At 41.4% G+C, this 24,445-nt stretch overlaps 1 protein-coding gene across 12 annotated transcripts in view; it reads left to right on the top strand.

Moving 5' to 3' along the window:
* The window catches only part of PCDH15 (protocadherin related 15), a 721,430-nt gene that overhangs the window by 493,051 nt on the left and 203,934 nt on the right, over positions 1 to 24,445 (top strand). For all 12 annotated transcript variants that reach the window (XM_035329710.1, XM_035329721.1, XM_035329709.1 and 9 more), the window contains 2 exons: positions 15,027 to 15,135; positions 20,896 to 21,008. In XM_035329710.1, coding sequence (XP_035185601.1) covers positions 15,027 to 15,135; positions 20,896 to 21,008 — 222 coding nt within the window. The remainder of the gene's footprint in view (positions 1 to 15,026; positions 15,136 to 20,895; positions 21,009 to 24,445) is intronic.

Raw genomic sequence — 24,445 nt, 5'->3', positions numbered from 1 at the left:
CAGAAACTATGAAGCTTTTGACTTCTGCTTGGAAGTAATAACTGGAGCTGTAATTTCTGAAAGGAAATGACTTTTAATGAAGGTGATGTGCTTTGATTCAAGCTTTGGTCTGGCTGATCAGCCAAGTAAGCCAAATACATAAATGTGGAAAAGAAATCTCCAGGTCTCCTGGGTGGTTTTGATGTGCACAGTAGAACAGGTTTACTAGCATAAATTCTCTCCTCTTTGTAAGGGCAGAACCAATGCCACAGATCTGTGGGATTCATGAATTAGCAAAATTGCTAAACATCCTAGTCTTAGTTAACAGATCTTGCTTAATCCTTTTGTATTCTTTTTTTCATTCTTTTTTTCATTCTTCAGTTTTCATTATAAAGCTTGTTAGAAAAAAAACTAACGGCCTTAAAATACTACTTTAGTATAAGGTAGTTCATTTTCTTGCAGCTTCCAAAAATAATGTGAGGACAGTAAAAAAAAAAAAAAAAAAAAAAAAAAAAAAGGGGAGGGGGGGTGATTTCTCACTTCTGCTGGATATTGCCACAACCTGGCACTTGGAATGGTCTTGCTCTTTGTGAAACCATGAAGGGATTTCAGAGATGAAGTAACTGAGCCTTTCTCTCCTCAAAAACTCGTGCTTCAGGAAAGGAAAGAGCGCCTCAGAAAGCATCGTCTCTGTCTCAGTCTGAGCTCAGGCCTGTATCTTGAACATACAATCAATTGCTTGTGTGAATTAATTGCTGAATTGGATATGTGCCATGACAAAGAAGCCACTTTCACAATATGCACTTCTGTCTTCTGTTTCATAAAACAGTGTTTGTTACGGCATGAAGTGGAGTTATTGTCAAAGAGGAAGCGTTTGTATTAATTTATTTGATCCTTAAATGTCATTTAGAAAAATTTGAAGGTTTTAAATGCTGACATTTAGACAAAATACATTTACAGTGATGCCTTATCAGTGAACTTCACTTCAGAAAAATTCTCATCTGTGTCATAACATCTCTTCTTATGGAGATAATTATAATTTCCATAGCTAGCCTACCCTATTAAACTGCAAACTAGTTGTTCATTAAGGGTTGTGAAAAATACTCCTCGTCAGTTCATTGTCACAATACAGGGGGGTGCAGGTTATATTAGGTGCTCAATTAATCAAGCAGTAATGCATCAATTAAGGTTCTGCAGAGGGGTGCAGGCACACATCCTGAGTGAACTGGAGATGGGAGCAGAGGCGCTCCCTCCTGGGTACGGAGGCCAGCTTGGAGGCTGCAGGAGGCTCTCCAAGTGCTGCTGCCCCTTACCAAGTCTTTTGGCTGCTCTGTCACCATCTTGTCAGTAGCTATGTGCCATGCATAACTCACCTCGAGCTCCTTTACCTGATTTTCGGGTTATCATGGGCCTTCTGAGGCTACTCTGGGAGACTCCTTGGAGATAGATCTGGGTTTGTGAACAGGCGTTTGTATTGCCCTTCTATTTTTCCAAATGAGATAAAGTTCATCCTCACGTCTGTTGCAGTGGAATTTTACTCTTAGATTTGAACATTTCTTTCCTCAAATCGCAATACTTTTCCAGAATGAAGAGAGGACTTGTTTACAAAGCAAGCTCCTGGCTGCCCAGCCACAAGAGCTGCCTTTAAACGTGAGCACTCTGTGCTGCCAAGTGTCGAAGCAGAGCTGAGTGCAGACTCACCATGTTATCTTGTTTTAGAAAAGGGTTTTCCAACTCACAAGGAGTTTCCTCGTGTTCTTGAGGCTATACTGCTAGGATTTCGGCCAGTTTTTCTCCACAAGTCTTAGCAGCACAGAGCAGAAGCACACGCAGTCCTACCAGTAACGACAAAGATGGGGCTGCCCCCTGCCTACGCTGCGCTGCATTGTAGCATCACCCAGAATCACAGAATCATCTAGGTTGGAAGAGACCTCCAAGATCACCTGGTCCAACCTCTGACCTAACACTAACAGTCCTCCACTAAACCATATCCCTAAGCTCTACATCTAAACGTCTTTTAAAGACCTCCAGGGATGGTGACTCCACCACTTCCCTGGGCAGCCCATTCCAGTGACTAACAACCCTTTCAGGAAAGAAGTTCTTCCTAATATCCAACCTAAACCTCCCCTGGCGCAACTTCAGCCCATTCCCCCTCGTCCTGTCACCAGGCACGTGGGAGAACAGACCAACCCCCACCTCTCTACAGCCTCCCTTCAGGTACCTGTAGAGTGCAATAAGGTCACCCCTGAGCCTCCTCTTCTCCAGGCTGAACAAGCCCAGCTCCCTCAGCCGCTCCTCATAAGCCTTGTTCTCCAGACCCCTCACCAGCCTCGTTGCCCTTCTCTGGACTTGCTCGAGCACCTTGATGTCCTTCTTGTAGCGAGGGGCCCAAAACTGAACACAGTGCTCGAGGTGTGCCCTCACCAGAGCCAAGTACAGGGGAACAATCACTTCCCTGGACTTGCTGGCCACACTGTTTCTTATGCAAGCCAGGATACTGTTGGCCTTTTGGCCACCTGAGCATGCTGCTGGCTCATACTCAGCCGACTATCAACCACTACTCCCAGGACCTTCTCTGCCAGGCAGCTTTCCAACCCCTCATCTTTCAGCCTGTAGCGCTGCTTGGGGTTGTTGTGCCCCAGGTGCAGGACCCGGCACTTGGCCTTGTTGAACCTCATACAGTTGGCCTCGGCCCATCGGTGCAGCCTATCCAGACCCTCCTGCAGAGCCTTCCTCCCCTCGAGCAGATCGACACACGCACCTAACTTGGAGTCGTCTGCAAACTTGCTGAGGGCGTACTCGACCCTTTTGTCCAGATCATCGACAAAGCTATTAAAGAGAACTGGCCCCAGTACTGAGCCCTGGGGGACACCACCAGTGACCGGCCTCCAACTGGATGTAACTCCATTCACCACGACTCTTTGGGCCCGGCTACCCAGCCAGTTTCTGACCCAACAAAGCGTATGCCAGTCCAAGCCAAGAGCAGCCAATTTCTTGAGGAGAACGCTGTGGGGAACGGTGTCAAAAGCCTTACTCAAGTCAAGGTAGACCACATCCACAGCCTTTCCCTCATCCACTAAGTGTGTCACCTTGTCATAGAAGGAGATCAGGTTCATCAAGCAGGACCTGCCCTTCATAAACCCATGCTGACTGGGCCTGATCGCCTGCTTGCCCTGCAAGTGCCACGTGATGACACCCAAGATAATCTGCTCCATGAGCTTCCCTGGCATTGAGGTCAAACTAACAGTTTCCCAGGTGTGTCTTCTAGTCCTTCTTGTAGATGGGTGTCACGTTTGCTAGCTGCTAGTCAACCGGGACCTCCCCTGATAGCCAGGACTGCTGATAAATAAATGGAAAGCGGCTTGGCCAGTTCTTCCACCAGTTCTCTCAGTACCATCGGGTGGATCCCATCCGGCCCCATCAACTTGCGTACATCCAAGTGCTGTAGCAGGTCGCCAACCATTTCCTCGTGGATTATGAGGGCCACATCCGGCTCCCCATCCCCTTCTGTCAGCTCAGGGTACTGGGTATCCAGAGAACAACTGGTCTTGCAGGTAAAGACTGAGGCAAAGAAGGCATTAAGCACCTCAGCCTTTTCCTCATCTCTGGTCACTAAGTTTGCCCCCATATCCAGTAAAGGATGGAGATTCTCCTTAGTATTCCTTTTTGTGTTAATGTATTTATAAAAACATTTTCTGTTATCTTTAACAGCAGTAGCCAGACTGAGCTCCAGATGAGCTTTGGCCTTTCTAATTTTGTCCCTACACATCCTTACAACATCCTTATAATCCTTCTGAGCGGCCAGCCCTCTTTTCCAAAGGTCATAAACCCTCTTTTTCTTTCCTAGGCTCTAGCCACAACTCTCTGTTCAGCCAGGCTGGTCTTTTTCCACGCTGGCTCATCTTTGGGCACATGGGGACAGTCTGCTCCTGAGCCTTTAAGATTTCCTTCTTGAACAGTGCCCAGCCTTCGTGGATTCCTCTGCCCTTCAGGACTGCCTCCCAAGGGACTCTGGCAACCAGTGTCCTGATCAGCTCAAAGTCAGCCCTCCGGAAGTCCAAGACAGCGGTTTTACTGGTCCCCTTCCTGACTTCGCCAAGAATAGAGAACTCTATGATTTTGTGGTCACTCTGCCCAAGACAGCTCCCGATCACCACATCTCCCACCAGTCCTTCTCTGTTTGTAAACAGAAGGTCTAGCAGGGCACCTCCCCTGGTAGGCTCACTAACCAGGAAGCTATGTTCCACGCTATCCAGAAAACTCCCAGACTGCTTCCTCTGAGCTGTATTGTATTTCCAGGATATGGCTGGGAAGTATTTGATCATATTTTTGCTGTCTGTAACAGTTTTGTAGATGTTTAGTGTATTGTCACTTTTTCCAGGCTGAAAGGTGTTTGCCAAACCAGATTCTGTAAGTACTTATAGAACCATACCATTGATGGTATCTCGTTATTCCTTTTCTAGTAAAATTAATAATTTTTTCTGAAGGCATATAGAAGCATCAGGCTTGCCTTAATAGTAGCAAGTAAGATCAAGTGTTTGTAAACTCAGCTGAAAGTAGCAACTGTTGACACAGGTGAAAGCTATCCTTTTCCCCCATTTGAGATAAATGTGTTTAAAAGAAAACAAAATGGTGTTAATATTTAATAGATTTTTTTATTGTCATGAATTTTAGAAGTTTTCAATAATCTTTAGGTCATTATTTTGAAGTGTTACACTGATTTTTTTTTGTGTGTTTGTGAATCTTTGTTGAACAGAAGTAGGTGTGTTTTTCTTGGGTTTTATAAGTTGGTTTTATGCATCTGTTCTTTTGCCTTGTTCTGAATCTTGTACGGAAATAATGATGATAATGAACCTACCATCAGAAATTTGAAAGATGCTCAAGGAAATAGGCTTCGTAGTTTGCATGGAAAAAAAGTGAAATATCACAAAGGAATTGCTTGTTGTGCTCTAATCACAATCATCACATTGTAACAAGTGGAACCTCCAAATTCAATTTCTGCTTTTGCCTGAATTGCACGGGAGATTATATGTGGATGCTGAGGTAGGAGGCCCATTGCATAATGCATTTCGTTTAGTCTCCAGCATAGGTTCTCTGTTGGAGACGTTTCTTATAAAGCATGTCAGATACAGAAAAAGCAATTTAGTAAGCAGTGTGATCAGATCCTGATGAAATTCAATTTTTTTTGGACCTGCTGTTCCTGGAAGACATCATTGATAAAAATGGTCTCTATTTTCTTTTTTGTTCTGATTGATTATACTATCTTGCTGTTCTTTCAAAATATTTTCCCCCTCTAAGGTGGCTTGTTTTTACAAATAAATGAAAGGAATTGTATTTTTTTTTTTTTGACAGCGTACTTTGTTAACAACACAATCTGTCAGGATATTTGCACTCTACAGTTTTCATTTCAGTAAACTGCTTAAACATTGGACACAACAGCAAGCTAAGCACAACTACCATGCATTATGGGAACAGCCAAATAAGGCACTAAAAGCTATTTAACAATTATGGTGCTGAACTGCGAAAGTGGTTTGCTTGTTAATAGCCAATCGCCTGTCTTAGTTTTTCTTGTCAGATAATAAAGCACTTTTTGTACCTCCAGGGAAGACACGAGAGGTGAGTTCAGATGTGTCAACTCCATAACTTACCACCTGCTGTTGCTTGTTGAGGGTTTTTAGAAATTAAGGTAAACCTCTTAAATAGAAAATTTAGATTTATTTCAAACCATTAAATTTGCAGATCAACCCCTGTTATTATTAATTTCTGCTAGCAAATGTGTTTGAACTGGATGCCTCTTAATGATGATTTTATAATACTAATTTTAATATACATGATTAATCATTGGATTCCCCTTGGTAGACTGTTTTAGCACAGTACCTGTGTATCTGTGGAACTGATAAGCACTCTTTTGCACAAGCACTTCAAAGCAAAGCAAGAATTACCGGGAACGCTGCTAAATGCTACTCAAATCTGGTTTTCATACTGAGCATGGATGTTTCATACAGTCTGGCTGGACTCTGCAACATCATCTGGTGGTAAGAAGTACTAGCAGAGCATAAGCCTTCAGGTGCACGGTGTTGTGAGCAAGAAGTATGGTTAGGTGAAGTGGCTGCAAATGCTAGGGTTGAGGAACTTAGGTTTTGGAGGAGGTCCACTTGTGGAGGTTTCCTCTTTCCTGGGGAATGGTTTTCCAGGCACAGAACTGAGTATAAACACGTTAGCTCCTGTGACAGTTGGATCACAACAATTTTCTGCTGGGGATTTGCTGTCCATCCTGTGCTTCAGCTTCACAGTGTGTTTTAAACTTATATTTGTTTTGGGCAGGGTTGCTTCTCTTTTTTGTACTGGCTTTCTCTTGAGATCTTAGGTGATTATTATTTTTTATAAGTTCTCACTCTTAAGAGTGATATTTCCCAAAGAAAACCCAAAACTAAAAACAAAAAACAGGTGTTTGGTGTTGTGTACTGCCAGAGGGGCTCAGGAAATCCCATTCGCTCTGTATTTATGTATGTATTTGCCTCGTGTCAGCTCAGTATCTGTACATAGGAAGGCAAGAAGAGAGGGTGAATGGTGAGACCTTGCAAATACAAGATGTGACATGACATAATCAATCTGACTAATGACAGATCTTTGGTAGTATCTCAGCTGAATATTATTTTTCTGGATCTTTTTTCTTTTCTTTTCTTTTCTTTTCTTTTCTTTTCTTTTCTTTTCTTTTTTTTAAATATATATTTATTTACTTGTGGTTGGATATCTCCATAAAGTATTTTCTGTGTTTTAACGACATGAAACTACTTCCTGACGGATTTGTGTGCATAAGCTTTTTGTCAGAGCCCTCATTGTACTGGCAAAGCATCTGAAGCAGCAGCAAGAAATGAAGTTGGAATGGTTTTGCCATTCTTCCTGCTGTTTTAGTACTGTGTGTTGGCAATAGTGTATGCATTTCCGCATAGCATGGGAATCACTTTGCTGATTTCTGATTTACAGCTTGTATTCCAGCCTTGCATGTTCTTCAAGAAAGCACACAGAGAACCAGTTTAACCATAATAATTCATCAGTTCATCAGAAACTTTAATATTATAGGGGTACCTTTGAAGGGGTTAGGGATTTCAGCACAGGGTGATGCATATTGCCTTACTAATATATGTATTTTTTTTTTATCCAGCAAAAAAGCTTCTCAGCCTCACCTGCACAGGGCTGAGAGTTCTTGCTTGATCTCTGAATTGATCAGCCTGGCTATGTATATCACGTGTGTTGAAGGCCCTGAGCTTTACCAGGGTTAACTAATTGCCCTAACACTGACCACCCTGTTCTGATTGTCTGCATCTATATTGCTCCACACGGTGACAGAAACCTAATAAAAAAATGATGGTTAAATGTACCCTGGTGTTCCCTTTTGGAATATTTCAGGTTGTTAGTGAAACTTACTGTTATGAAACACTATGAGGTTCTCAGCACTTCAGAGAAATAGTGATGCAGAAACATGGGGGGAAAATGCTACATCTGTATGTTGATACAATTCACGTATTGGAAAGCATTTTGTCTCTCTTCCTTAGCTTTGTCCTAAACAGTAGAGACTAAAAATTGTCAAAATGAGAAATAGTCTGTGTGTACCAGTTTGAATTCAGTTCCCCGTGTCCTTGTGTAGAAATGTTGAGGATTGTTCGAATCCATGCCGCAGCTTGGGGAAGGAGTGGCGTTCTTGAGCCAGCGAGGCCCCAGCCTTGGTTTGTACAGGTGAGCTGTGCTTGCTGCTGCCAGTCCGTAGGGATACGGGTGCTCCCTGCAGGGGTCAGTGCGTGCCACTGGTCAGCGAGCCAGTGCAACACGTGTTTGGAAATGTATGGAAACAGGTGAGTTGATCTGTCACCAGTTCAGTCACATCATCTCTGCCGTTGCAGAGCAATTCCTGTTGCAGTGCTGTCATTTGAACTGACACATATCAAAACACATAGTTGCTTCTATTAAAATCAGTGTCTTTTTTACCCTCTCCCCAAATATTAATGATAATCATCTGCCAAATCTGAATAAATAAGGCATGCTCTTCTCACAATTGAATATATATGTTCTGCCTAGGGAAAAATGCACAGGGAAGCATTTCATATTCTTCAGTATTAGGCAATGTATTGAACTCCTTACAGAAGATGCTTAACTGCGTAGCATTTGTCTTTTTTATAAACATCCTGGATACCTCTGCGGAAGAGATTGTCTATGTATATATGAGTTAGAGCTTGTAGGACAATCAAACTGGTAACACAGGGCCTACTGCAACTTCAGAAATTCAGAAATTATTTTACAAGAATGTCAATTTATTTGGTAAGACTGAGATTTAGGACAAGTTTTCACAGCTTAGTAATGTATATATTAGGCAAAGGTCAGCTAAATGTGTGTGCCTAAGAAATGTCACGGCAAAGTGGCAGACTGAAATACTAATACAAGTAAGCACTCCTGCTCTGGTAGGTTGTTGCTCAAGGGACTGATTTATCTTCTTTGGGTCAACCTGGAGCAATGCATGCGTTCCGTATATTTCTTCTTCTTTTTAAGCAGTCTTTGATAACTTCTGGATAACGTAGTCTCCTGTGTGAATTAGTGTGTAGGAAGTACCTCCTTGTAGTTGAAAGTATATTAATATTTAAAGATGTAGCTTTTGCTCCTTCTGTAAGTGGATTTGTGTTGGGAACTCTTCCTTTTCATGCGGGTTTGTCCCTGTCCAGCAGTTGGTGACGTTCCCTCCTGCCTGCATCGCTCTCAGTGCTGCTCCCAGCAGCACCACAGGGCATGCACCCCTGGGCTGGCTCACTGTCTGCTGTCTTCACCTGCCCTCAGTGAGGGTTGGTAAAGGCACTTATTAATATATTACTTGCTCAAAACCAGCAATATCCATTTTTTTTAATTGTATATTTTTTTGGTTTCCTAGAACCATAGGAAACCATAATCATTTTAGTTGCAATAAGGTGAATATAAAGGTAAATATATACGTATATATATGTGTACAGTAAATCTTATGGAATTCAAACTCTAGAAATGTCATTTCCATTTTCTTCCCTTTCTGTCTCATCTACCCTAGAGGAAGAAGTCCTCCATGACCATACGCAGTTGGCAAGTTTAGCTTTGTATCTCAGCTAGGCTGTGGAAAAGAGAGCAAGTCTGGGTTTTAACACAGAGCTGTCCTCAGACCTGTCTGTGAAACTCTCTGAACTTGTGACTCATAGCAAGTACCAGTTAGTACATAGTCCTTGGTACTAACAGTGCCTTGAACAAGTCTGACTCTCTGAATTCAGTGTATCCCTGTATGTGGTACAGCACGGGTAGCTAACTGGAAACCCTGAATTGTTGTGCAGGCTTGCAGTTAGGTTCTGGTACGTCATGACTCCACTGGGTAATTATTTAGTAACAGACAATATTGTGAGAGAACAGTGCTAGATACAGGCAAAACTGAGTTACTGATCTGAGGGGTTTTAAGGCACATAAATGCTGTTGTTTAATACTGCATGGAGTCACCATGTCCTGGGGAGGCAGCTGAGTAAAACTACAGGTGTGCAGAGTGAGTTCAGCTCTCACTGGTATGAGGTTGAAAGAGTTACTACTGCATTAACTACAGCTGAGTATTTCTGACCGCACACCTTTAAAAATCAGGAAGATGAGCTCCAGGTGAACAAGAGAAGGTGGAAGGCTTTTGTGTTAGAAAGGTCCATGCATACTCTGAAGTTGCTGATCTCTTGCTTGGGTTTAATTATTCTCAGCAAAAATGCTGTCCTGTGGGCAGCCTGCTGGCTACAGCATAGATTATTGAACACTGCTGCAGTCCTTTTATTTATTTTAAAATATAATTATAATTTTATTTAGAAATAAACCAATGAATGGTTTGTTCCTTTTCCTCATTATCTTTATCAAGAGGCTAAAACCCTGTTGGAAGACTGCAAGTGGAGGTTTATGGCTTACTTGGCAAGCTTTGGGACTAATCAATAACTTGCTGGTTTAAAGATCTCTTTCTATAGATTGTTTCATGAAGTTTTTGGGTAAGAAAAACAGGGAACCTTTGCCATCTATTTTTTTTTTTTTTTTAATTGTGATACTCATTAACATGTAATCTCTCTTCGACCTCTGTGATCTAGCCATGTGTCACTGTCTGAAATAGATCATCTGAAAGAATTTCACAGCGTTACGAAGGTGTGCACACCGAAACTGAGCGGCAGGCAGCGAAGGAAAGGAGTGTCTCAGAGGTGGTGGCAGTCTGGTCACTGATGAAAGGGGCAAGACTTTGCGTGGTTAAGTGTTTTCACAGATGTATGCAGGAGAACTGCAAGTTCTCTTTCTTTACTCTCTAGTGAAATGTGGCTTTAGCTTTACTTCTGAATAAACGGGATTGGTTCAAGCAGACCTGGCCCTGTTATTGGTTTCTCTGATGAACAGAAACAATTTGCAGCCAAATTGTGGCTAACCACGCAGGTCAAAGAGCAAGACACAAAAAGAGCTTAGGAAATTAATACAAGCTTTGTCTTGGCGTTTAGTATAGCTGGAAAAAAAAAAAAAAAAAAAAAAAAAGTATTTGAATGAACGCTTTCTGTGCCCTTTCTAGGGCTAGAATCCTTTTGAATTTGTAATAGTAATGTCAAGTCATTTTCCAGTCCTCCTCCCTGTGACAAGAGTAGCTGCTGCTGCTTCTGGAAGTGTGTACCATTTAGTGATGGGCACAGTTTGATGACATTTGTGAATAAACACTGCGGTATCCACTGTTCATTCATAATAACTTACGAGGGATCTTTTTGTTGAAAAGAGCTGAGGGAAAGATTCCCAGTGCTCTGTCCTCATAGCCTGCAGGCAATCACATCTTACCTGATTGCACTGAAAAGGATGGTCGCTGGCACTCAGCAGCCTCCAGACAAAGCTGAGAAGATTCCCCTGTATAGGAATGCTGTGTTTTGACTTGCGGATTTCAAAGAAAGTCTGACTACCTTTGCTCATTCTCTGTTGAGGCCAAATTTCCTTAAGTATTTTGCAAGGGAGCATGTCAAAGTTTGCTGGCAGTCTGCAGGTGCTCTCTCTTACCCAAGTACCACGAGCGGTCCCTTAGGGGAACTGCCCCAACTTTGAGAGGCTCGAGTTCCTTTTGGGAAACACACAGCAAAAACGAAACAAGCTGACCTTTCCCCTGTGTGTTATATTTCTTTACATGTTTACTCAGGCTGGTATCATTTCATCATCTGAAACTTCATGGCACCAGCATCTGGCTTCGTGGTGGTATTCCCCTGGGTCACTCTGGACCTTGTGGAGTCAGTGCTGCATTTGCTGCTCCTTGGGCACGGACCAGCTCCGAGCCGGAGGCTGCACAGCACTGCGGATTCATACGCTCCACTCTTGCCTTCTTGGACAAAGCCTTCTGTTCTTGGCCACGTGCTACTCTTCACTTTGATTGTTCAGTCCTCAGTGTCTGTGAGTATTCTGGTTTTCGGCGAGTCCTGCAAGGCATCGAAAAACCCAACTGGATTTTCAGCTACTCCCTTATTTTCTCTGAGCTCTCCCTTCCTCCTTTATTTTTTGCCTTGTTCACCTGTTGGTGCTGCAGACTCTTCCAGGCTTCCTGTTGCAGCTCTCTTTGAGGAAGGAATTTTTAATTTTATTGCTTGTGATATCATTTCTATTTTTTTATTTTTATTTTTGTATTGAACGCCAGGAAGTGTGTTAATACGGAACGCAGCAACCAAGACATCTCTTCCCCACTGGGGAAAGCGTAAATAAATGACTGCATATTTTACCTTAGAACTGACAGATCTCTCTCTCTCTCTCTTTTTATTTTTTATTTTTTATTTTTTATTTTTTATTTTTTATTTTTTTTAAAGCACCTATTCCTGCAAGAGCTTATGAACCCTTTTATGTTCTTCACAAGCATGTGACTGGTTTTGAAGGACGCCTGGTTATTCTGAGCAGTTTCCCCTGCTTCGCTGCTTAGTCATGCTGACTCCCCTTGCCCTTTCTCAAGCTTGTCTTGATAAAAGCCACACGAGCTTTTTGTTTGCCTCCGACTGAGTGTCCTTAAGCAGTCATGGCCCCCTGCAAACGTTTTACTTCTTCAGCAGTCTTTTTTCCCCTCTTTTTAATGAGTTTCCACCATTTTATGGAGCGCTCTGTCGAGGCTGCTTATGACAGTGCTTTTGTGTGCGTGTGCTTTGCAAGGAAGTTGGATCTAAGAAGCAGTGGTGGCTGCACAGACCTCGTTCTGCAATACCTGAACTGGGTCGTGCCCAGTCGGCGGAGCTGCGAGGAGGCTCTACCCCCTCTGCACAAGTCCAGAGCCACCTTTGCGGAGATGCGACCGTGGTTGTTCTCTCCAAGGGCCACACAAAGCCTGGTCATTTCTCGGAGTGTCGTGCTGGTGACGGTGGGTGTTGTCACTGTGTCTGCTGCCTCCAGCCACATCGGCAGCACAAGGGTGATGTTGTGAGCACCTGCTAAAGCCTTTTCAATCCCAAAGTGCTCATGAAAGAAAGAAATATCCCTAGATAATAACAACGGTTATCATCTCTGTTGATCAAAGCATATTTTGACTACAAATCTTTAATTATTTTTCATAACAAGTTTATGTACAACTTCTGGAAAGATCGTAAATATGCTTTTACAAGTTCGTTAGTGTACTTAATGGGAGCATCATCGGTGCAGTTATGTTTTCATAGCTCTAATTCAAGTGAAAAAGACACTTGCATTATCCACAGATTATTAAAGGAATAGGAAAGTACCTTTAGATTTGCTTCAAGGCACATAATTTTATTTAATTGAAAGCTGCTTTAAATTTTCCCTAGGCATTTCAGCTGGTTGTGACTGATTGTGTTGCGAGGTATCTTCTTGCTTATGAGCAGCCCGCTTCAGAGCGTGTACTGTACTTAGAAAACCAACTTGCATGGTGCATGGAATAAAAATGCAGTGGATTTCATCTTTCATTCTTTGTTTTCCTATACAACACATTCTGTTCAATTGATGGCTTTGGTTTGGGGGAGTTAGTGTAATGGTGGCAGTATGGGCTGTTATATATTGTTCAAGTAAAATCTCTTTAATTTCAAATGTGTTTTTTCTAAATGCTGCTTTTGAGCTTCTCCTTGAATTGGGAAGTAAAGCGAGTGCATGTCCTTGCTATCTGAATTATACATCCACAAAGTATTATTTTAGTGTACTTTCAGCAGCCAGGGACAGCTGACGGCTCTTTATTGACAAGGTTAGATCCATCGCTGCTTCACTAGCGTAGACTGAGTCATTTCAGCTTGACCTGCAATATTGTAATTGTGACTTAAAAATTTAGCTGGTCTTACCAAATGATTTATTTTGTTGTGGGCATATTTTTAGCCATAATCTAGATTTGCCTGTGAGTGCTTCAACTGATACATAGCTTCAAAAATAGCATCTTTTTGTCTTGGACACTTATGCATAATCTTGTCTCTCAGCATGTAACTTCTGTGCAGTCCTAAAGCATTTTAAAAATTCAAGCGTATGTCAAATATATCTTCTCCTCTCTTTATGCCTATTCTGAGCCCATCTTCCTCATTACACTTTTAAGAGTTTCATTTTTTAACGAGTCAAAAGTGGAAGCAAAGGACCTTTTCTGCTCGTTGGGAGCTGTGGAAGAAGCCCTAAGCCAGAAGCGAGGATGCAGCAGCCCCGTGTTGGCAGGCAGATGCTCTGCACCCTGAGCTCAGAGCTGTGGCAGGATGCAGGGCTGTGGGACATGGGTGCTGAGCTCAGAGGAGCCCTCGGGAAGGGACTTTTTGCGGGGGCAGACCCTGGGCAGAGTAGCTTGTGTGTTGTTGCAGAGAGCCACGTGGCTCCGTATCCAAAATCAGCAGCAGGAGGTATTAACTCTCCTCTCACAGGTTCCCTTGCATCCATCTTGCCTTGTTTTCCTCCTAATGTCTCATCTTTTCCCTATGGATTTATTGAAGGCATTGCTAACACTCTTGCAGATTTCTTCTAGATCTTAGCAGAGGGGTTTCTACAGGCTGTGCCAAAACTTGACCAAGCGTGGACTTGTCTCGTTCCTATTCTTATGCTAAATTCCAAGTTTCCTCTTGCAGAACGTGGAGCGTTAGAACTCTCCAAAGCAAAAGCTGCCAGGTTTAGTCATATGTGGAGAAAAAGGTGACTGGCTTTTCATAGAGGTTATTGAACAGCTTGGCCTTGCAATTAAAAGCTACAAGAAGAGGAGGGGAAAGACTGGGACATATTTATTAATGGAGTAGGTACTTTTCTAGTTAACAGCCAAGGTTACTGAAACTGTTCTTTTTGCGCTGGGAATGTCAGCACTGGTGTTACCCCTGGAGAGTATGTTGGCACAGGGAAGCTTCAGAAAACATTCAGAGCTACAGTGAAGGCTTCGTGCTGCAAGTAGATACAGGAATGCTCTTAATTTGGTGGGTCACGAAACAGGAATACAAATAATAAACAAGACGAAAGGCTTTGAATGGGATAAGAAAGCCTGTTTTTCTTGCTTTCTGTTTCCGTGTTCAGCATGCAAGAGCACTCCACTGCTCCATCCTGGTGTGCATTATTGCAGTATGAATGACTGTAGTGTCTGTCCAAACTTTTCAAACGTGCCTATCCCTGAAATGTCTGGTACTTTGGCTTGAATTTATTTTGTAGTATAAATTCTTGTATTGTTCCTAATGATTCTCAAATAGGATTTATTTTTATTTCTTTTCTTTTAAGCATTTGCTGTATTTCACTGCTGTGATGATGTCTCAAATGTCTGATTCAAGGGACTATTTATAGTAGCATAGTCAAGCATTTGCTTGAACATTTATGAGCTTAGAGCCTTTTTTTGAAGACACCATTGTAATATAAAATGTATCAAAAGCACAGATCACTGTAGAAATATATACATTATCTACATACTTTTGATTTCAATGGGACATGTGCTGTAAGTATTCTCTTAAATACATGAGTACTTTTTCTCCTATTATTTCAGCAAATATCCTTTACAGTGGGATGTTTTTGTATTAAACTGAAATACCTGCCTACTGGCTTTCTAATTTGTTTGAAATCTGTCTGATTTTTCATTTCAGGCACATGTGAACCCTATCAGTGTCACTCCACCCATACAAGCCATAGATCAAGACCGAAACATCCAGCCTCCTTCTGATCGCCCGGGCATCCTCTATTCCATCCTAGTTGGTTGGTGTCTGCTACTCTTGCTATCACTCGTGATCGGTCGCTTTGCTATGACCAGAGAAAGATTGACTGGGAGTGTGGAAACCTAATAAATATTGTGGTTAGTGGGATGTTTGAAATCGTTGTTCTACCTATTTATGTTTAACTGCAATGTAGAAGTTATTCCAAATGGCTGCATTATTTGTTGTTATTTGTTCAGATTAGATTCAGAAGTTTCTGATTTGGCCAATGGAGCAACACAGCAAGCAAAAGAGAGAGACTTGCCTGTGCTCATAACTATGCTGCAATGCATTTATTTCATTCACAGGTGCAGAGGCAGTTGTGTAACAGATGCTACAGAAAGGCAATTAGAGCAGGTTCCTTCCAAAAGTCTCCTGTCACAGAGCAACTTAAAGGGTCTTACTGCATTCAACTTTAATTTGGTGCCTGTGAGCTTGCATGTTCTCTTTCCCTTGTGGCTTTTTTGTTGGTTGGTTGGTTTTTTTTTAGTTGACATTGCTCTTTTCTGGTCAGAGAGGGGTGCAGTTGTAGCAAGAGTTCAGAGATAGATACTTCGTTGGGGGATATCTTGTATTCTGCTGTTTATTTTTCTCCTGCTGTTTTCTTCTGTTCGGCATCTGTTTTGAATTGCTTAGCTTATGTGATTTAATGATGGAAAGCCTAAGGCAGTGGTTTGCAATTCCGGTTCTCCACCTGCCCTGTTCTTCACAAACAGAGACTTAACACTGTAGCATTTTCCGTACCCTGTGTCTAACATGGGAGTTGAGAATCAGTACTTTGTGTAACTGCATCATTTTCATGTTTGCTGCATTAAACTGCAGCTATGGGGACTTCTTGCTGTGAAAGTATAGATTTCAATTATTGGCATATTGAATAGTTTTACTTGTCTTTAAAAAACAAACAGGCTTCTGTATACTATAGGTCTGTTGTGGAAGGGGAAAAAAAAGGCAGGTTTGATGGATTGGTATGTCTGTTATTTTCAGGGCTTTCTTCAGAGGGTACAAAAGAATGGCTGCCATACCCTGCAGAGCCGGCCAATGCTTAAGGTCATAGGAAACTGTTAACATTAAGCTTTGCCATGATTACAAATAACACCACGTTTTTATGTGATTTTGACATATTGGACACTTTTTCTCCAAATGAATTGCTGCTAGAGAGCCGGCCTGTGGCTTACTTTGTTAAGGAGCTTTGTAAACATTTGTAGAGCAAAAGCACCGAGTACTTCTACATGTGGAAACTGACTTAGGTTATTCATAAGTTCAGCTATTGACAGTTATGTCCAAGTGCAACATTTAGCCTGTTCGTTTAATGTTCTTTGAGTAACTTGCAAAGCTCACTAGAAAGTTAACTTAATAAAAATTGTGTTTATTAATGTGTGGTATTTTTAATGTTTCAGTGATTGTTGTGACCTGGAAGAAATAATTTAGAAACATGCATTATAGCAATCTGTGTTTTTTTTTTCGGTTGATTGTTCATTGGAAAGGCTACTCTTTTTTTTTTCCTCGTTTTTGGACCATGGTCTTCAGAAGGATTTCTTTTTAAATTTTAAGTCTCTTTTTTTTACCAGTGCTATTTATATTGTAGCCTTTACTGCAGAAAACTTTAAATAGTTTCACAGGAAATTAGGACTTGCAGATATTTCTCATATGGATTTTCCCTTGCTTTAGATCTAAATGTAGTTCTTTATATGCTCAGATACATCTTTTTTTAAACACTAGGAGGTCTGAACTGTGCATACAGAATGAGAGAACAAGCTACTTACTGAAATGAGATTGATTTTGCATTTTACTTGGTTTGACTGAGTTCTAATGTGGTGGTCCTTTTACCCTGCTTTCTTCCTTCTGCTGCACACCTGTACAAGTCAAGTCCTGGCATATGCTATGCTTTGGGCACTGTGGATGTTACATATGAATTCTGCACATCTTTCTAGATATCTTTAGGATATATTGTCAAGAAGTCTTTTTGTTAACAAAGCCCAGCATCACTGCAGTGATAACTCGCTTCCACCTGATGTGGCCTACTAACCTTGTCCCTAAGTGCTCATAAAGATCTCCGCCTGTCATGCTTTCAAGGTAACTGGCCTTTCAAGTGTCAGGTAAATGCTTCAGTGCTGCTTTCACCAAATGTCTTTCCTGTGAGGAGGGTACAAGTGAACCTCTCCAGTTCTGAGAACAACAGGTTCCCCTGCAATCCGTTGAAAAGGAGTTAAGAAACTCACTTGATGAGGAAAATGCCTGTGAAAGTTGCTACACATTCACACGAGCATAGCACTGCCGAAGACAGAAGTAACTTGCTGGTAAGGCACTTGAGCAATGAAGAAATAGCCGAAACCCATCATTTTCTACTTGCTCTCTTGTTCTGACCTCTGAGTGCAATCCTCTTAAAGGATGTATCAAGATGTCTGAAAGTGCTTCTTCAAGTAGTTATGGACTCGTACTGAAGTCTTAAATATTCCTAAAGGTTCATCCTAAGATTAGAGCACTAGTTTCAGCAGAGTGCTACTGGGGTTGTTGTCTTCGATTTCAAGTATTGGCTAATACTTCAGAGGAGAGAATTGAACTGTAATAGTTCATCTCTTATGCTTGATATCTTGGAAACCTGATGTTTGGAATTTTTTAATGCACAAATTTTTGCACTCATTGATCTTAAGGAACTTTAATATGCATGAGTCATTGCAGTAGACCCACAAAGAGTGCCTGGCATCCCTCTGCATGTAGCATGTGCATTAGAAACAGCGTAGGACCCAGCCCATCTTCCCAGTTACTCTTTCATCTGCAGCCTCACTCCATTTTGTTCCTTCGTGCTAAGTACATCACAACCCTGTGCTGCACTTGTTCTGCATTTACTACTCAGTCTTATTTGAAAGTCTACTCTGCGTTGGTTTTGTTGGTATTTTTAAGGCTTTCTTTTCTCCAGTCTGCTCCTTCGGAAAAGTCATTTTTTCCTTTAAATCATTACCTTCTGGATTTGACCATGGGAACTGTGTCTGTGATTTCTTCTACCAGCTTCAGAAAATTAACTGTTCTACTTGTTTGATATTTAAACAGAGACAAAAAAACGCAGTAACATGTTTGTGGATTTATCTCTAACCCTGCAAGCTCCCTGATGCACGGCAGGCCCCACGGTGAAAGCCTTCCTCAGCGCCAAGAAAAGCAAACCTAAGAGCGCTCTTCGCATTGTGGACATTGTCCTGTCCTGCATGATCATCCTAGTTAGAGCTGTAGTAGGCAATTCCTCCTTTCTCGAAGCAGTTCAGGCAACAGCATAGACTGAGGGTTGCTCTGCTCTGTCAGGGTGCAACCATTTCTGTGCAGAAGCAGTTCCTGGAAAACTTTGCTTTCAGTATGTAAGGCATCCCGGAGTTTGGAGACTTCCTGTGGTAGGCAGCACCTAAGCAGGCGTCATTGGTTAGGATTTAGGCATTCCGGCTATGTTATACTCTAATCTGTTCTTTCCTGATCGTCCTCCTTGCTGTCTTTTCCTCCTCTTTTTTTTCCCCTGGATTCTTTTCTGGTGTCTTTATACAATGTTAGCTTCATCTTCCCTGCTGTGGCTCACCTTGTGCCTCCTACAGCCATCTCCATCCTCGCTTATGTACTTGTTCTTCTTCAGGGAACTCTTGTTTTCTTCTTTCTTTCATTCTTTCCTGGTGCTTTTTGAATTTCATCCCTGATTTCTTGATTTTTCCTAACTCTCAGCATCAAGCCATGTGAGTGCAGCCTCCTAAGAGTACAGCAATCTGTTACCTGCCGTGTGCTCAGAACTGCTGCTGGATGCCTGGTGCTCTTAAAAATTACATTTGTTAATTAGGAGTCAAAATTTAAAGGAGGGAGAAAAAGGTCTTAGAGTTAGAAACTCTGCATTTATGTTGGTGGTGTTGAGGAAAAATTATTTCATAGAGGTGCATGGCATAGATGTATAGAGAGAAATTCACAGAATGTATGTGGGGCATGTGCGTATTTATGTGTGCATGTGTATATATGATTCTGTGATACCTATATTTACAGAGACACAGTTTAGCAAACAGTTGTCATATGATGAGGGACAAATTAAATTACTGCACATGGGTTTGGGCAGTGATCTGTCTCCTGGGGTAGCTACTGACTTTCAAAAAGCAGTTTCTAATCATTCCACTTCAAAGGTGAACGGTAATAGCATCATTTATCAGAAAAGTGGTCTTTTTTGTGTTGAATCTTATAACCTGTTATTCTGTGCTGAGGATTTGGCCTGGCAGTATTTGTCCTGCTCTCATGGCTGCTTTAAGATACAGGAACCCAGGAGCTCAGGGGACTTAGTGAGGCATTCATACTATCAGCAAAGTGCTTTCTGCCTCTCAGCTGCTACACCGCGCTATGCCTAGACCTAAAATGACTCAAGATCTTAGACGCTTAATCTATATTTTTGTTTCTTTGGATGCTTTTAGTAATACTGCTAAGCTGTAAGATGCCAGAGTTCATGCTGTTGCTAACAGCTTCAGCTTTCTGAGCCCTGCTCAGTTCAGGTTTGTGCTGTCAGCTGAGGGAAAGTCAGGCAATGAAACCAGAATAAACTGCGACGAGACACAAGAGTACAGAAGGTGGGTACAGCTTTCTGATATACAAACAAGGACTGAACATACGTTACTCTTTTAGAAAAAAAATGTGGTGTGGGCTGTGCTGTCAGGTAGGTAAGAGACTGCTGCTGAGCGGTATCCTATACTGTTATGGCTTCATCCAGCCCCAGCAATTAATGCTCACCCATTGCTACGTTTTTGCCTGCTTTCTTTGAGAGCCACAGGGCTCAAAATCACTGTAGCTTAATTCTTACCTCCTTCTGTCTGCTTGGTCCTGTGCCAGAGCCTTGTGGCCTGAGCACGGAGCCCTGAGGACATACGCAGCAGGGCCTTTGTGGGCTTGCAGCTGTGCTCCGGCTCTGATGGCCTCTGCTTTAACCGGGTCAGAGAGTATCCTGGGAGCTCTGAACCAAGGCACTACTTGCTGATGATGAGTCGAAGCTCTTAGACATAGATAAGGTCTCATCTGATGTCTCCTCTGATTAGAAACTTCTTTTCATAGATTCATAACGTGACAGGTACGGAAGTAATAACAGGAGTTTGTCCATAGGTAGGAGAGAGCTACAAGAGCCGAAGTATTCAAGCACCTATTTTAGATTGCAACTATCTGGGTGCTGTCCTCAAGCAATTACATGAATATCTTGAGCACAGCTGTAAAATCTTTATATCGCAACACCTCATGTACTTCCTTTGTGTTATGCTTGCGTGCAGAACATGGTACGTAGCGTTGTTTGGTTTGTGGTTAATGTCACGATGTGATACCTCAAGGGAAACTTCAAAGCTGAAGAGAGAAATCTTGGTTGTATGTTTAGCAAGCTGGGTTTCAGAAATGTGGTGGGTGGAAGTAGAAGATGATTTGCAGTGAAACATCATTTCTCCGTATATCCTCTTAGCTGATTATCTGTGTACTAATCTCCTGGAACCCGAGAAGCTGAATTTCCACCAACTGCAGGTGTGTGGGGGCTCCTGCTGTTATTACCAACTATTTAGGTATTCCCAGTTGAGAGGAACCTTCATGATTAGAGGGAATAAGGAAATGATGTTATTGAAGGCGTACTGTTTGTTGTACAATTAGGCTACATGTACAATTATGCAATGTCTTATCCTTATAGTAACAGGACTGGGTTTTGTTCTTTTGGTGACTTATCAATAAAATGCATTGTTAAACTAAATCTTTTGGATTTGTTCAAACCTCAGTGTCTTTTTTGCAGGTACTCCCGAGGATTATCCACAGTATTTCCATATGAATCTCACAACAGCTGAACTCACGCTCCTGAAACCAATAAACAGGGATTTGCACCAGAAGTTTGACTTGGTTATTAAGGTAATTTTGACTGAATTCTTATTTCCATATGCTTTTGAAAACTGCTTAGTAACAAAAAGCAGTAGAGAAAATGTGGGAGAATCCTGCTTGTCTTTCCTGGATTGTTTTTTTAAACCGTCAGGCGTCAATTAGCACCATCATAGGGGAGAAGGATGTGAAGCACTTTTGAAAAGGGAAAGGGTCGTGTTAGATGCATTCTCAACACGACTGAGTTAATAAAAAACAACCACACATGAGGTATCCCGCTTTTTATTAACTCAGTTGTCTTATGAATGCATTAATTCTGTATTTCATGTTTTTTCCAGCTCACATTCCATGCTGGAGAATCTCATAGATACAGATAATTTTCTGATACTGAATATGGGAGTAAGGATAACAGAAATCATCTCACAACCCTGTAGCAATTATGTTTTTTGTTGTTGTTGATGTTTAGGGATAATTTAAAACAAGGAAGCTTTTGAAAAACACCCAGCACTGATCTCATTCAGCTTCTAATGCTGAAAAAAAAGCATAAAGCACTGCAGTAGGCTTGGTCTTTTCAGATCCTGCCGTTGATGAGGAACGTTGGCGTTGTCTTTTGTATACACCACTCTCCTTATTTTTGCAGTCTGACTCAGTAACCTCCTGCAGCTCTTAGCTGATCCAGGTGATCAAAGCACTATCAGTTAGTTGTGAAGAGCGTCTCAATAGAAGGTCTCAAAACAAATCTTTGTCTGGTTACTGAGCCCCAGTTTTGCAAGCAAAGAATAATTTCAGCGCTCAGTGCTTTCTTTGCTGATGTAACATTTCAGACAAAAAGAATCAGAGGTGGTGATATGAATGTTTAATTGCTAAGCATGTTAAATGCAGAAAATTAATGATTTTACTTACAGCAAAATTGTACAAAGATACGAGGTTTGCTTCAGGAACTGTCAAAATCAGTTCAGTAAAGATGATTTCTAATGACTGTATGCTGTCAGGCCAAGATGTTTGTCGTCATTCTTCAGGAAGAATCAGAGTATGATTTTGTTCTTTTTTTTTTTTTTCCCTTCAGAGAGGAAACAATAATCAATATTTAAACAATTTGAGAACCAGGGGGAGCAATGGTGCATGTTTCTGCTGTTGAATTAAGGAGGGATGAAGGAGCATACACAAACATGGTGTGACAGAGCGACCTGGGTCCCTTGCTGTTTCTGTGCCCTTGTGTGGCCATGCAAAAGCAGTGTCTGGCTGCTGCCTTTGCAACTTGCAGGATTTTTTTTTGCATTGTCTCTGAGCATTTATTAAGCACAGAAGAGTTAGGGACTGAGATTTGCGGGCACTTCCTGTGCATCTCAGGGCAGCAGTTTCTTTGGGAAGATGGTAATAATAAGTCTATTGATGGACAGATCCTTTCTGTCTTTTCTGAGGAACATGTGTGATTACAGAATGACAGAAGAGAAACAACAGCGCAGCTTACAGGCATTTTGAGTTACTCTGCACCTCTTTAAACGTCTATTGTACTCGTGCATCCAAGTATAAAGCTTCATATATGCTTAGAGTGAAATAATTTACAATTTGATTCTTGTATAATAATGTGCTTTTGTGTTTTCTTCCTGTTGTGCAGTTCTGTTGTCACTAGGACAGATGAGGAAACGTAAGGTTTATAAAACTAGATATGCTAAGTTATGGGTTTTATAGCCTGTAACAGTTTGTTGTGTGATGGTGGTGGTGTGAAAATTCTGCAGACTTACACAGCAGCACAATGCATCAGTCAAAAAATCACATACCTTGGTCTGGTACCACATTCTGTGCGCATAAACAGCAAGCTCCATTGTTAATGGAAATTTTTATAGTCATTATTAGGTTCATATTGCTTTGTTATATGTGCAGTCAAGGGGATAATAAGGAAAATTACCAGTCTGTAAGAGTGATAATATGCCACCTGCTAAAATAATAAAAGTTTTAGTGCTATGTTGTTCAGGGACCTTTTGAACTGGTATAACGTCTCAGATTTGTACCAAATCTAATCATCACATTCTTGTGTTGCATACTCTGAAATCTGCATTTCTTGCAGTGTTGTTGAACCCGATTCTATTTATCTGGCAGGGGATGTAGGGGCTGAAGGGCAGGTTCCACATGTGATACTTCTCCTTAAACTGAAAATATGCTATTTTTGCAGGGCTCACTAAACATAATTTTTAAAATACTCCCTCTGATGTTGACAGCATATTTTTTCTTCCAAAATAATAAAGAAAAAAGTGAAAAGAAAGAGACAGTTAAGTCAATAAATGATTATTAGAATACATGAAGCAAGACGGACAGGAAACTGGTATGCGCATCTGTGGCATCAAAACTGCGCTGCTGATGATTGCTTAATCCTCAAATAGGAAAACAAGTGAAAAAGCTAAACTTTTTTTTAATAAGGAAAGTAAAATAAAAAATAAAAATATAATAGACATAGAATAGAAAATAATAATTTAAAAAAGTTCTTTTTCAGCCTCCCTGCTATCTCCAGAAGGCATTTTTAGAACAAGGTAGAAAAAAATGTTGACCCTTCTGGGAAATTCCCATCACTTCTATTCATTGCCAGGCAATGAGGGCTTCACAAAATAATTCGTACTTGTTGTGTATGCCATTTGAATTTCCTTATGGCAACTGCAATGCTGTCACAAGAAGCATGTAAACTTAGAGCCTTTAACTTTAACTAGAGGCTTTCCACTGTTGTTAATACTGCAGCTAAAATTGTAGCATATATGAGACTCCCTTACTGCAAAATGCATAAGCCTGTGAATGCAGCCTTGCTTAAACATCTGCTGGGATTCTCAATAAAATAATAAACCAATCAAAACTACATTTCCTTAGCATTGTTACTATAGCTGCCGTCATTCTCCTTGAGGTCAATAATGTCTAACAAGAAGATACGTTGACGGTTTATTCTAAAGTAGAGTTAAATTCACATTTGACACCTATTTGCCTTTAGAAGGGGAGGTAGCTGCTTGGAAAGAAAGTTTGATCATCTTTCTGGAAAAAAACGTGACCACTGAGCTGTACACGAGCCAACACATTTCTTGTCAGTAGCCCAAAAAATATGAATGAGGGTTGGTTTTGGTTTTGTTTGTTTGGTTTTTGAAGTGTGGGCATCATGAAACAAGCAGGAAAATAGTCAAATTGATGCACTTTGTTCTTTTTGTACTTGAACACCAATTGCTTATCAATCAGACAAAATCTAACCTTACAGATCTATTAAAATGAATCTGCAAAGTGGGTGGACTGCAGAAGGCTAGATGTGCTTATAGAGTCCACAAAATATTAACGACCAGAAATGCTGCACTAGTGAGGAATTTAGCACACCTGGAAGAGGCATATTTTGACAAAATGATTCGTGGTGTGGGGTCAGTTCGTTCCTAGGGACTTGTGTGGCTTTCAGAGTAGGAGGAGGATAAGGAACGAGACCACAAGGGCTGTCAGACCAGCAT

This window comes from Oxyura jamaicensis, chromosome 6 (assembly GCF_011077185.1).
Source record: "Oxyura jamaicensis isolate SHBP4307 breed ruddy duck chromosome 6, BPBGC_Ojam_1.0, whole genome shotgun sequence".
In the NCBI taxonomy this organism is placed as follows: Eukaryota; Metazoa; Chordata; class Aves; order Anseriformes; family Anatidae; genus Oxyura; species Oxyura jamaicensis.
The sequence above is the reverse complement of the archived record's forward strand: the minus strand, read 5'-3'. Positions and strand labels throughout refer to the sequence as shown.